At 46.5% G+C, this 13,969-nt stretch overlaps 1 protein-coding gene across 1 annotated transcript; it reads left to right on the top strand.

Moving 5' to 3' along the window:
- Positions 1-1,862: 1,862 nt before the first annotated feature.
- Positions 1,863-13,014, top strand: slc2a3a (solute carrier family 2 member 3a). The gene is made up of 10 exons (XM_062410421.1): positions 1,863-3,874; positions 7,726-7,827; positions 8,154-8,314; positions 8,972-9,212; positions 9,313-9,475; positions 10,552-10,739; positions 11,416-11,520; positions 11,621-11,719; positions 11,816-12,019; positions 12,115-13,014. Exons 1-10 carry the CDS (start codon positions 3,863-3,865, stop codon positions 12,439-12,441), a joined length of 1,602 nt encoding a protein of 533 aa, XP_062266405.1. The 5' UTR covers positions 1,863-3,862; the 3' UTR covers positions 12,442-13,014.
- Positions 13,015-13,969: the final 955 nt, after the last annotated feature.

Below are 13,969 nucleotides of genomic sequence, written 5' to 3'. Positions count from 1 at the left end.
ATAAATAGCAGCTTATTTCAATCACACCGAGTTTAATTAACCTTTATGGATCAAACTTATAAACATTTAAATATAGTTTCAGTTTTGTTTTGAAGTATGATAACTATTTATACACTTTAACATTTAAAAAGCTACTTCATGATGAGAAACGGTCGTTTTCACAGCTGGAATATTTCAAATCGCTGGTTCTGGATTTCTGAAAAGGTCACGAGGAGCCTGAAGCAGATTAGAAGTTCCACTGTAGGACACCGGGGGGCGCTGTGGCCACAGTCAGGACCGAGGACGATTAGGTAAACATATACATATACAGACACACACACACACACACACACACTCAAACACACACACACACACTCACACACAAAAACATTGGACTTTCCTTCTCTAATTTAATTAATTCCCTAAACTCATTGTAATTACTTTAATTTCATATTTTTCAGTCATTATTCAGTAATCAAATAAATACCATCATACCATATGAATCCATCTGAGCAACGTGTGTTTCTCTTCCTGCGAGTCTCGTCTGTGCAGCTGTAAACATTTGAGATGCTCCTGAAATATCAGACACATTTCAACACAGCCGCCGAAGTTAAGAATAGATCTGAGACCTGAATGAAACGCTCGGGTCGAGTGAGGCTCGTCTCTCACGGCTCTGAACTGCATCAGGATCAGTTTGTTCACGACTCTGAACTGCATCAGGATCAGTTTGTTCACGGCTCTGAACTGCATCAGGATCAGTTTGTTCACGACTCTGAACTGCATCAGGATCAGTTTGTTCATGACTCTCAGATTCAGGAGGAGAAAGAGAAAAACTCAAGAGCCAGAGAAACAACATTCTTTGACACCAATCCATCTGTTCGTTTAAAAGTAGGCTCAAAACCTTTCTTTTTGATAAAGCTTATAGTTAGAGCTAATTAGTGCGCCAGAACGTTACTTGTTCTATTTTATGACACATGACACACGGAGCTTCTCTTTCCAGCTTCTCCTTCCTCTTCTCCATCCCTATCCCCCTTCCCCGGAATCCCTTTGCTTTATCACCCGCAGATCCAGGGCCTCTGTGGCCGCACCATGGATTACGGTTTGTGGATCGCGCACCGGGGGTCGCGGTGTTGGATCCAGTGTGGCGGATTCTGAGTCATGTGGGCTGATCGTGGTGCTGGTGGCGGACCCTGTGTCGCGTTGGCATTGGGCACGGGCGGTGGACCAGGACCGCAGTGGTGGCTTGTGATGGGTCCTCCTGGTGGGCGGCGGTGGACGGTGACTGAGGACTGAAGTGGCGTCTGGTCTGGATGGTGGATCGTGGTCTAGATGGTTGCTGAGCATGGACTGTGCTTCATCAATGCTGCTAGAGACTTTGATTATTGATGATGTTCTCCTGCACGTGGCATCTATTGCACTTCTGTCCGTCCTGGGAGAGGGATCCCTCACATGTGGCTCTCTCTGAGGTTTCTACATATTTTTACCCTGTTAAAAGGGTTTTTTGTAGTTTTTCCTTACTCTTGCTGAGGGTTAAGGACAGAGGATGTCACACCCTGTTAAAGCCCTATGAGATGAATTGTAATTTGTGAATATGGGCTATACAAATAAAATTTGATTGATTGATTGATTGACATTTAGTGTTGGAACAGGCCCAGAGCCGGAGGTGGTTTGACCTGAGGAAGAGGAGGGTGGGGGTCAGAGACAAACAGGGCTCATGAGGAGGAGGGTGGGGGGGGGGGGGGGGGGGGGGGTCAGAGACAAACAGGGCTCACGAGGTGACCTGTGAATCATGATGCTGGTTAAAATATGATGAAATATAATATTTCTCTACTTTTGAGAAGATACGTTTAATACAGAGTCTGTTTCTGATGATATTTATATTAAAATAATGTTATTAATTATCACTGTAGTTCAGTTTATGTCTCATAACACCTTGTTTCTTTGATGAACTGATTTTAGTTTCTTGAACATTAAGTGTCAGATCAAAACAGAGTCACAAGAAGATGGAAAGTTAGAAAGAGATGCAAACACAAAGAATCAAGAGAAGCAGCGTCAATAACAAATCCATATTATTATTATCATTATTATCATTATTATTATTAATAATGTACTATTTCACACCGGGTCCCTACATTGCACCTGCTCCATGTGTCCAGCAGGTGTCAGTGTTGCCTCGTCTAGGCAGTCAAATCTGTTTCCCAACATGCATTGCGTGCTAAGCAGCAGTTTAAATCCATGCCCCATGTTCCTGTCAAAGACTGAAGGTTCTGAAGGTTCCTCTGAAGGTTCTGAAGGTTCTGAAGGTTCCTCTGAAGGTTCCTGTGTGAAACTTGTTCCATAATAACTCGATAGTTTAATTTTACTGAATCACTCTTAGGTCAGGAAATGAGGAAAACCGCTGATTCTGAACGTTTCCTGTGTTTTCTATTAAACTCTTGACTCTGAGGAAATTAATGAAGTGATGTCACTGGTCAGTGACGTCATCAGGTCAATTCGGCTGTTTTAAAACACGTCCTTAAAACGATCAAACTGGAAGTTTTACCAGTTCAGTCTCGTGACTTCCTTCACTGCTGTGGGGATGAGAGGCTCTTGTTTTTATGATGTTTGTGTTTTGTGTCCATGTTTGTTCATCTTTGTCATTTTTTAAGAAACAAGCTGGAACAAACTTTTCAAATGAGGAACTTTATGATTTGTATGAAATTGATGTCCTTGTAAACTGAATGTGTTTGAGTTTAAATCTCTAAGTTTCAACCTGTTATTCTTGGTTTTAACAGAAATAGATTAACAGATTTACATTACATCAGCATTTTAACTTAAACCTTTGTGACGTCATCTACCGTCAGCTGACTCTCGTTACTGTGAGTCACGAGACCGAGGAGCTGCAGTATGGGAAGGATCCTTATTCATGAAGCCGATGTGAAACAGATTTTAAACTGGTGTGAAACTGGTGTGAAACTGGTGTGAAACCATTTTCCCAGTTTGAGGTTTGGAAAGTTTTTGTTTCTCCTCGCGAGCCTCCTCTGAGTCGCGTGACCTGTTGCCCTGGCGACGTTGCATCAGCATCCGCAGCTTCAGCTCCTGTCAAGGTCGCTGGCGAGATGCATCATGGGAAGGCGAGGAGGACACCATGAGCAGGGGGGAGAGAGGGAGGGAGAAGGGGGGGGGGCGTTGTCATCCTCGCACGACCCTCAGGACCCCACTCCGCGCACGCGCACACGCTCTCATCAGCTGATCTGACCAACTAACCGAAAAATGGCAGCGACCATAATAGGACAAGAGGCCGCGGTGATGATGACGATGATGACGACGATGAAGAAGGCGAAGTCACGGATTTCTGCACGCACACTCTGCGGGGCGGGGCCACGTCACGGCACCGCAGCATCCCCGCGTCCCATTGGTTGATGGAGGAGGACAAATAAATAATAAAAACAAGTGCGTGTGGTTACGTGCGCGTCTGCTCGTCGCACCGGAGGAGGGAGGAACCGCCGCAGCTCTCAGGCCTTTGTCCGCTGGTCCCGACCGGTTCGTGTGTCTGTGCTGATCCGGGCTGTGCTGCACGGATCCCGGGTGTTGTCCGTGAGTCGCACCGGAGGAACCATCACGAGGCCGAAGACTTCTCCTCTTCCTCTGCCTCGCCTCAATGTGCACTGTCACGTGCACGAGAGAGAACACTGCTGATTGGGTTAATTGATCGGTGAGGAGAGAGAAACGCTCGCGCGCTGCCTGGTACCACGGACAGCGCCTGAACCGAGGGGTGCTTGTTTCCCTGCAGCTCTCAGCGCCGGCGGGCGGATCCTCTCGGTGACCTGACCTCCACCTGAAGACTCCAGCTCCTGCTCGCTCGTCTTCTTCACCTGGTGATCGTCCAGCTTGGCTTCAGAAGATGGCGGGACCGGTAAGAGTGGTTTATATAAAACAGTTGACATCTTCACAGCTTGTTCTGTCTGAGCTGTGTTTCTATATGAAGTGTGTCTGTGGAGGTGTGTGGGCGGTGACAGCGTGTGTCTGTGTGTGAGTCACACACGAGTTCTGCAGATGTTAGACAGATACATGATGTCCTGAACGTCCGTGTGATGCTGTCACTGTTTGAATCTATCATACGTGTGCATGTGTTCAGCCACAGGACTGATGGTGTGAGTGTGAAGACCACGTGTCCTAAAAACAAGCGACTGAAGAAGAACATCCTGTCCTGCAGGAGGCTGGTTGTGGGTGTAGGGTTTGTAGTGGAGGTAGTTTTAGATGAGGATGAGGATGAAGGTCAAGGAAGCAGTGGTGGGTGGAGAAGGAGACTGGTTCTACTGGTTTCACTGGTTCCTCCTCCTACGTAACAGAAATTAAGCCACATTTAGACGCTCAGATGAAAAGACTCCACAGTTTCTCTCCTGCAGCCAAACGTCTTCGTTGAGGCAGAAGAACATGGAACCGAACCAGCTTCACTTCTCGTGTGCGCACGTCCTCATGCAACACGTTCCTCCAGGAGGTTTGTTTAAAGGGCCTCTGGGAAATCAAGGGAATCAATAACATGAAGAAGAGGAACAGGATGAAGAGGCAGGCTGAGGAAACCACAGAAGAAGAAATTGTAAAATACACAGAACACAGGGCGTGCTTGATGACAGGTGGAGAGAACCTCTCCAACATTTAATAATTCAAATACGTAGATTTAATCTTTATTGAAGCGTAACGGTCAATAATCATCTGGTGAAGGTTATAAAGGAAGTTGCTTATGTGTAGTAAAACCTTAAATCATGAAACTTTTATACTTTCTAAACATTTGACGCACAAAACATAAGACAGCAAATATTTATTAAAATCTAAAATTACTTATTGTTTTGATTAATTTCCTTGTTTGACTTCGGGAAACAGCTGTACGTGATTTCTCTGCTCGAGCACCAACGGCTTTAAGGTGAAACCGTCCTAAAGGTCGAATTGAGCGGTGAACACATGTGACCTCAGTGCCGCTGTGATCAGATCAATGAAGTGTGTGTCTGTGTTGTGTGTTTACATCGGGGGGGGGGGGGGGGGGGGTAAACATGTTGCCGTGTCAGGACGTCCTGATTGGCTCTGACTTCACATCCTGCTCTGGACGTCTCGTGACAGATATCGAGCGGCTCATTGAATTATCACAGAAACAGTTCGATTCCCTTTTACGGCTTTGTCCTCAAGGTGGATTGACTCAGAGAGAAATGGTTTGTTTGTGTGTGTCTGTGTGTGTGTTTGTGTGTTCATGACACGTGCACGTTCAGGGTTGCAGTATATGAGGGGCCGTGCAGGTTCATGCTGAATGTGTGCAAGGGCTGAGGCAACTTCTCTTCCCTGTGTCAATAAACCTGTCACCTCCAGGCTGCTGCCATGGAGATGAAGAACAGAGGAGGGGGGGCAGACTGAGGGATGATGGAGGGACAGAGGGATAGAGTGATAGAGTGATAGAGTGATAGAGTGATCGATGGATGGAGGATTTGAGTTTTCAAGAGAACAAACCTTGTCTTAGTCAGAGATGAGAGAAGAAGATTAAACATGAGTTTGGAGCGTGAGAGGACAACGTGGGGGAGTCAGCGTCTGAGTCCTGCTCAGTAGATTCCCATGAAGCACGTGAAGGAACCAGTCGGTTCTCCGTCGGTTCCTCGTGGGAACCGACGGAGAACCGACTGGTAGCTTCACGTGGGAACAACCGAACCTTCTGACTGGTTCGATCAACATGCTGGCATTGTGTTTGATGTAGTAACGAAGCATCTGGTCCCAAAGTCTGTCTGAAGCCACAGATCAGAAGTTTATATAGAGAGTGTATAGTACAGCAGAGCAAAATACACACACACACACACACACACACACACACACACTGTGTCAGGACTCGACCTACGAGCTCTCGTTACTCGTCTGTGGCGTCATGTGACCCATAATTTCTACTGAGTCACTGTGACTTGACAACAAAACAGAGACAGAAGATGAGGGACAGAGAGCAAAGAGGAAGGTGTGTGTGTGTCTGTGTGTGTCTGTGTGTGTGTGTGTGTGTGTGTGTGTGTGTGTGTGTGTGTTGTTGCTCATATGGTGCCCACGGCTCTTTCATTAATTTTAACTTTGAATTGAAATGATGATGATGATGATGATGATGATGATGATGATGATGATGATGATGATGATGATGATGATGATGATGAAGGAAACACTTGTTTCCTGATTGAATCCTGACCAGTGACATTAATCAAGTTTTCAAATCATAACTTAGTTTTTCTTGTTGCTCGTTTATCTCGTGAATCCAGATTCGTTTGTTTCAACTCGTGAACTCGTCACAGATTTGACTCTTGAAGATCAGATTCTCGATGTTTCACGGTGATGTCGTCGTATTAAACTTTCTGTAATAATAATACATTTATTAAAACTGTGTTACTTTAACTTATGATTCATAAGGTTCTTTTATAATTGACAGAAATAACACCAGAGAGATAAGATAAGATTAAAAGAAGATAAAATCCTGGAAATAAACGAGTTTCTTTATTTCTTACGTAAATTAACTCTGACCTCTGACCTCCTCCAAAGCGAGAGTAACAAGGTCAAGTGGTGAAAAGTAGCTGATCTCAGGTCTGCAACCTGACTGATGAGAATAAAGCTGAAATCCTCCTGAGCCTTTAAACGCTCTTTAGAATAGATCCACTTTGACCTTCACCATCATCATCCTCCACCTTCACGCGCTCCTTTCAGCCCTCTGATTGGCTCTGGTCACGTGCGGCAGCCCCCCCCGGCTGAAACAGATCCTGTGCTGATATCACCTGACCTCTGTTGTTGTGGTTTGAAGGGCGGTGGATCAGCTGAGCGTCGGACCAGCTTCACATGAACCTTCTCAGATCACAGCAGCAGATTGAGACTTGTCAGCAGAACAGTGACCTAGTTCCTGCTGCTCAGACCCAACACGACCCTCAGCCTGATGTGGGATCAGTTCACACCTCTTTACTTGCACTGATTCATTTCTGTGATGGACGCCTGACTTCCTGGTTCAGGATGGAACTTCATGATCTTATCAAATCAAACCTCAGAGAGATTCATGTCACAGAATCAAAACTTCTGCTCTGAAACTCTGATCGATGTTTGATTTATATTAATTGACGATGAAGTTACTTCAGCAGCTTCTACTTGTAAAGTCTGTGACGTCACACACGGTGAAACCACTTAAATCAGTGTGCTGTCAGCTGATGTATGAAAGGTTTGAATCCCATTAACGCTCCCAGTGGAGTGGTTTTAGTTTGAGCAGTAAATGGATTGATTTGTTCGATGAACTCTCGAGATGAATCTCTCGTGTCCTCGAGCGGGGAGATGATATCTGGTCTTCATGACGATGGCTCACCATGATTTGATTAGAGAGGCGACTGGTTATTATGTGGCTGAAGCAGGTGGACTGGTGCTGCTGGTGCTGCTGGTGCTGCTGGGATGGATTTCATCTGCATTTAGCTGATGAGTCCAGGAAAGACAAACACATAAAAACCAGCTCGGAGATGAGAAGACTTCAGTTTCAGCCTGTAATCGTGTTGTGTGGGTTTGTGTGTTTGTGTGTTTGTGTATCATTAATGTCTATGAGACCTGTTTCTTTCAGCTTCACAGTTTTATTGCATCTTTCTGCCGGCGGCACTGATATAAAATCCCATTATGATCTCAGATCTGATATTTATTACATCTGTCTCTCTGTTACATCACCCCCCCCCCCCCCCCCCCGTGACCTTTCCACTCTCATCTCCTTTATTTTAATTTCTCCTCCAGGAAAACCAGGTGACAGGTTATCTCCTGTTCTCCCTGACCACCGCCGTCATCGGCTCCCTGCAGTTCGGTTACAACACGGGAGTCATCAATGCTCCCGAGGAGGTGGGTAACGTGTGTGTGTGTCTGTGTGTGTGTGTGTGTGTGTGTGTGTGTGTGTGTGTGTCACACAGATATATCAAAGTCAACCACACAAGTTTGCACTTTTAACAAAAACAAACCCAAGAGATGAGAGAGGAAGACGTCTACTGTGAGAGAGATGAAGAACTGACTTGTCACAGTTTGGACGACAGAGGCTAGCACGTTAGCCAGCTAGCAGGAGAGCAACATGATGCAGGAAATCATTCAATCATCAGATTCATGTGCTTCCTGTCACCTCAGAGATTTGACTTCCCCCCCCCCCCTTGCTGTCTTTCCGTCCCTGCTCTCAGAAACTGCGAGCCTTCTTCAACAGCACCTGGGTGGAGCGCTATGGCGAGCCCATCTCCCCGGGCGTCTGCACCATCGTGTGGAGCGTCTCCGTCGCCATCTTTAGCGTGGGCGGTATGGTGGGCTCCTTCAGCGTGGGCGTCATGGCCAACCGGTTCGGCAGGTAGGAGGAGACAGACGCTGGTGAATCGGAGTTAAAGTTACGTCACGTGTCTTAATTCCCTGTTTCCAAATGAGATTTACTCTGACTTGTTTGTCAGGCGACTGTTTCTTTGCTTTAACGGCTCCGTCCACTTCCTGTGTGGCTCGGCTGAGCCGTCACAACAGATTACTCCTAATGGAGGTGATGGAGCGAGTCTGAACTCAGCCCAGTGCTCGGCTCTAAGTGTTCCCTCGAGTCCTTCCTTCATTTGAACGTTTCTTTACCTTTCACTGTGTTGTTGTTTCCTCTTCAGAAGATGAGAGAGAGAGACCTGGAGAGGAAAGAGCTTTTATCTGTAAATATTAAGTTACATGACAAAAACAAACTCTCTTCTCAGGTACCACGATGTAAATACATTTGACTTCTCCCACATTACTTTGCACATTTAATATTCTATGCTTTCCTTTTTATGTGAAGCTAAGCTAATCACTTCCTGGTTCTAGCTCCAAACTCAACACATAGATGAACATTTAGTTAATGAGTCAAATCAGTATCGTTAAAAAACTCAGAGCAACGGTTGAGTTGCTTCGTTCGATTCCACCTCAGACCAAACCAGTGATTTGACCTCATAGACCAGAGGATCTGATGGGTGTGACCTCTGTGGCTCCTCCCCCTCAGGCGTCGCTCCATGTTCCTGGTGAACGTTCTGGCCGTGATCGGCGGCCTCCTCATGGGCTTCTCCACCATCTGCTCCTCCTACGAGATGGTGATCGCCGGCCGTCTGGTCATCGGCCTGTTCTGCGGCCTCTTCACCGGCCTGACGCCCATGTACGTGGGCGAGGTGTCACCCACCCCCCTCAGAGGAGCGTTCGGGACCCTGCACCAGCTCGGGGTGGTGGTGGGCATCCTGGTCGCTCAGGTCAGCGCCACGCTTACAACAAACCTCCCGTTGAGTCTGTTTGAAACCAGCCTGGTGAGTGTGGATTGAACCGCCTGTTGTTGTGGTCCCCGGTGTTTAGATCTTCGGGTTGGAGGGTCTGCTGGGCTCCGACAAGCTGTGGCCCCTGCTGCTGGCCCTCACCGTGGTCCCTGCCGTGGTGCAGTGCCTCCTGCTGCCCTTCTGTCCCGAGAGCCCCCGCTTCCTGCTCATCAACCTCAACAAGGAGGAGGAGGCACGAAAAGGTACGCAACACAACGTCTGCAGCTCGTACTGCCCCTGGTGAGGAGCCGGGGATCGAACCGCCGACCCTCAGGTTCATGGAGAGAAGACATGGCAGACACGGCAGCACCTGGGTAGATACAGTCATCCTCCGTTTCCCTGTGTGAGCTCTGCAGCTGACAAATAACAATACTACTACAAATACTACTATAGACAGTATACTGACACTACTACTATAACAAATACTACTATAGACAGTATACTGACACTACTACTATAACAAACACTACCTGGACGTCTGCTGCTGCTCCTCTCAGTAAACCTACACAACCACTCTTTACCTCCTTCTACTTTGAGAATACTAACAGTACTACAGCTTTTACTGCTGCAAATAACAATACTAGAGCCACTTCTTCTTCTTCTGCTACACTACTGCACATAGTACTACTATTAGTGCGTCTGCTGCTGCTCTTCACACATTTAATACGAATTCTGGAGATATTACATCAACTGCTGCACCTCTGGAACAACGGGAGCGACTCTGATGCTGCTGCAGATCCAGAGGCTGAGGTCACGATGACGTCTGAGGAGGAGGAGGAGGAGGAGGAGGAGGAGGAGGAGGAGGAGGAGGAGGAGGAGGAGGAGAGGTTCTTAACGGACAGAAGGTTTTGGTATCGTGACTCGACTCCGAGGCTCTGACCCACTTCTCCTTCACACGTCTGACACAAACAGAAACAGCCGTCAGTGTCTGTGCTGGTTCCCTCTCTTCAATGAGTCATAGGTTCTGTTCAAATAGAATAATGAACTTTTAAAACAAAGTTACAAAGGTATGATACAAATGGAGAAAATCAAAGAGCAGAAAAATTCTAGTAAAACATTTTTAAATGATTCAAATAGTCCAGATTAGAGGCAGGACGACAAGTTGACAATAACACAAACCGGTTTTTAACTTAAATTCAGTTGAGAAACGAATCACAGATGTTTCCTCAAGATGTATATGCATGTAAAGATATTCAGATGTCATATAATAGAAGATGTATTGGAGCTATTATCTATTCTCCTGATCCCTCATGATGGTCATGATGGTTTGTGTCCACAGCGCTGGTGCGTCTGCGCGGCAGTGAGGACGTGAGTAAAGATCTGCAGGAGATGAAGGAGGAGAGCGCCAAGATGGCCATGGAGAAGAAGGTGACCATCCCCGAGCTCTTCCGCTCGCCGGCGTATCGCCAGCCGCTCCTGGTCGCCGTCATGCTGCAGCTCTCCCAGCAGCTGTCGGGAATCAACGCGGTGAGTCCACAGGACGCTCACACACATGTCACATGTTAAACACACACATGTCACATGTTAAACACACACATGTCACATGTTAAACACACATGTTCTGTTCTTATTGATGGTTTGTTACTGCCTTGATTTGCCAATTATGGAATTACAAATAATAAAACTGCATAAAGACTTAATGCCACAGTTTGATTAATAATCACTACACCATATAAAACTCAGAAAAACAAATGTTTGTAAAGTTAACATCCAACATTAATCACTCACAGGATTCTTCTCATCCTCTCTAATCCTGATGTTGTTTGTTTACTTCCTCTCCCGTCACCTCATGTGACCTATTTTCCCAACTACAGTTCTATATTTAACTATGAACCACACACAGGTCGGTGAAGGTAAGAAGTAAACATCTGATGAATCCTCTGAGCCGGAGGCAGGAGGACGTCTCTGCTGGCTGCTGTCAGAGGGACAAACTAAAAACCAGTATATGACTCTGTGGTGTAGCTGTAGGTCCTGGGACCTGTACTATCAGGTGCTGGTTTATTGGGAACACGTAGCTGATGCCAGTTCAGTGTCATACTTCAGTCCTGCAGTAAATCCTCCATTCATGAGGATTATAATGTTCAAATCATTTCAAACAGTATTTTATATAATTTAATCCTCTCTCTCTTCTCCCTCCTCTCAGGTGTTCTACTACTCCACGGGGATCTTCAGCTCGGCCGGCGTGAAGCAGCCCATCTACGCCACCATCGGTGCCGGCATCGTCAACACCATCTTTACCATTGTGTCTGTGAGTGTCGTCATCCTTCACGTGTGTGTATGTGTGTGTGTTTGTGTGTGTGTGTGTGCGGCAGCAGGTCACTGAGTCCTGTGTGTGTTTGTGTCTGCAGCTCTTCCTGGTGGAGAAGGCCGGACGCCGGACGCTGCACCTCCTGGGGTTGGGGGGGATGGCGGTGGCCGCGGTGCTCATGACCATCTCGCTGCTGCTGGTGAGTCACTGGGTTGAAGAGCGACTGACTGGGAGCAGGAGGGTTACATTGACCTAATCTTAACCAAACTCTCTCTCTCTCCCTCCACCTGAGCAGAAGGACATCCCTGCCATGAGCTACCTGGCCATCCTGGCCGTCATGATGTTCGTGGCCATGTTTGAAATGGGCCCCGGTCCGATTCCCTGGTTCATCGTGGCCGAGCTGTTCTCCCAGGGGCCCCGCCCGGCGGCCATGGCGGTGGCCGGCTGCTGCAACTGGACGGCCAACTTCCTGGTTGGAATGAGCTTCCCCAAGCTAGTGGTGAGAGAGAGAGAGAGAGAGAGAGAGAGAGAGAGAGAGAGAGAGAGAGATAATCTCAGATAATCTAATATAGATCATCTGTGTCCCCTCCTCAGGAGTTGTGCGGGCCGTGGGTCTTCCTCATCTTCGCCACCTTCCTCGTCCTCTTCTTCATCTTCACCTACATCAAAGTCCCGGAGACGAAGGGCAAGACCTTCGATGAGATCGCCCAAAGCTTCGGCAGCCCCCCTCCCACCTCCTCGGGTGTCGAGGAGCCTCCTGCAGGAGCCAGCTCGGCCGTGGCGCTCCCCGCCTCCCCGCTGAAGGAGAAGGTTCCTCTGGTGGCGGCTCCGGCTCCGGCTCCGGCTCCGGCTCCGGCTCCGGCATCGGAGACGACTCCTCTGGAGGATAAATCCAAGTCGACCGTGCAGGAGAGCGTGTAGAGCGGCTGCAGACTCACCTCTCACGGGCGAAGGAGGTTTTAAACGAAGGAAGTTTCAGAGATTTAAAAAAATGCTGTAAATTGAATTAACTATTGGAAAAAAGAAAGAGAAGTTTTATATTAGAGCTGCTGTGGAGGGCTTTGCTTCTGCTGTCACATGTTCACGACTCCTTCTTTAACGTCCTCCCTCCCTCCCCTCTGAGAGAGAAGTAGATTCAAGCTCCTATACATTCCTTCACTGCAGCTACACTCATTAACCAGACCAGGCTTCGTCAGCTGGGTCCAGGCTGAACGACCCACTTTCCCAACGCGCCGGCCCCGGCTGTCTGTGCTCGCTCCTCGGGAGTTCAATTCCCCAGAGTAATGAAGTCGATGTTCTGACTTCAGAATGTGGAAACAAGTAAACAAAAGTGTTGAGAGCGTTGAACAGCACGTTAACGCCGACCTGCATAATAACGAAGAGCAAAGAAAAAGAAATTAGCTTTGATAAATCTATTAAAACGTTAATCACGTCTTTATTGGATCAAAAGAGACAAACGTAAAGTTTGCAAGGGACAAAAGTAAGATTTGACATCATTAATGTAAACTTTGTGTGATCACGCACATTTTAATTTTTAACGTTTCCTCTTGTGGACACTTTAGTGCAATATAACTAGCTGTTATTTAATTCTATAACATTTAATGATCTTTTATCTGTGTCATGTTTAAAACTAAACTTTAAACACAAACAGGACAGATGTGATCCTGACGTTTATTAAATCTAGATTTGATAATCCTGGATTTGGCTTCAGTCTATGTTGTGTGCTGAGATCAGTCATTTAAAACTGAATCTGCCTTGTGGCTAAAATGAATTTGAGGATTTACTAACGAGAACTCGCCGGTTGAATAGTCTTAGTTCCGTAGATAACTTTAGGGTCACGTGCAATGTGAGAGAATTATGACCATTTATTACCTAAGAACTTGATTTTTGTATGAAATATATATATATATATGATAAAGTAAATTTAGAATCATGATGCTTTCCAGATTAACGGAAGGTGTAAAATCTTAAATTCTTCTGTATTGAGCTTTGCCTGCAGTGACGGAATCGAACCTGCGTCGCTCGATCTGCAGCTCAGAGATTTAGATGATGCAACCCTTTTATTAGTTTGTCTTTGTTTAGATGCACTTTGTGAAGCAGCTTTAGAGCCACGGCCACTAACACAACCTAGCACTACAGCTGTACGTCTAATAAATAGTTCAAATTAATTATTCAAGACAACATTTACCCGAGCGTGAACGTGGCCGAGCTGATATTAGAATAAGAGTCAATAAATAAAATGTGCACTCAACGATGTAGAAGTTAATGCTGAGTCATCAACACGCAGAGGAGGAGCCCGCGATGCTTCCTGACGTTAGCTTTAAATTATTACTATTAAATAATAACGGCTTCCAATACTCAATCGTGTTTGTTAAACTTTAACGACTAATTTGGTGAATGTGAAATTTTTGGGGCTGAATCCCGACGAAAAAGACCAAACCTGAAAGTA

This window comes from Platichthys flesus, chromosome 17 (genome assembly GCF_949316205.1).
Source record: "Platichthys flesus chromosome 17, fPlaFle2.1, whole genome shotgun sequence".
NCBI lineage: Eukaryota > Metazoa > Chordata > Actinopteri > Pleuronectiformes > Pleuronectidae > Platichthys > Platichthys flesus.
The sequence above is the reverse complement of the archived record's forward strand: the minus strand, read 5'-3'. Positions and strand labels throughout refer to the sequence as shown.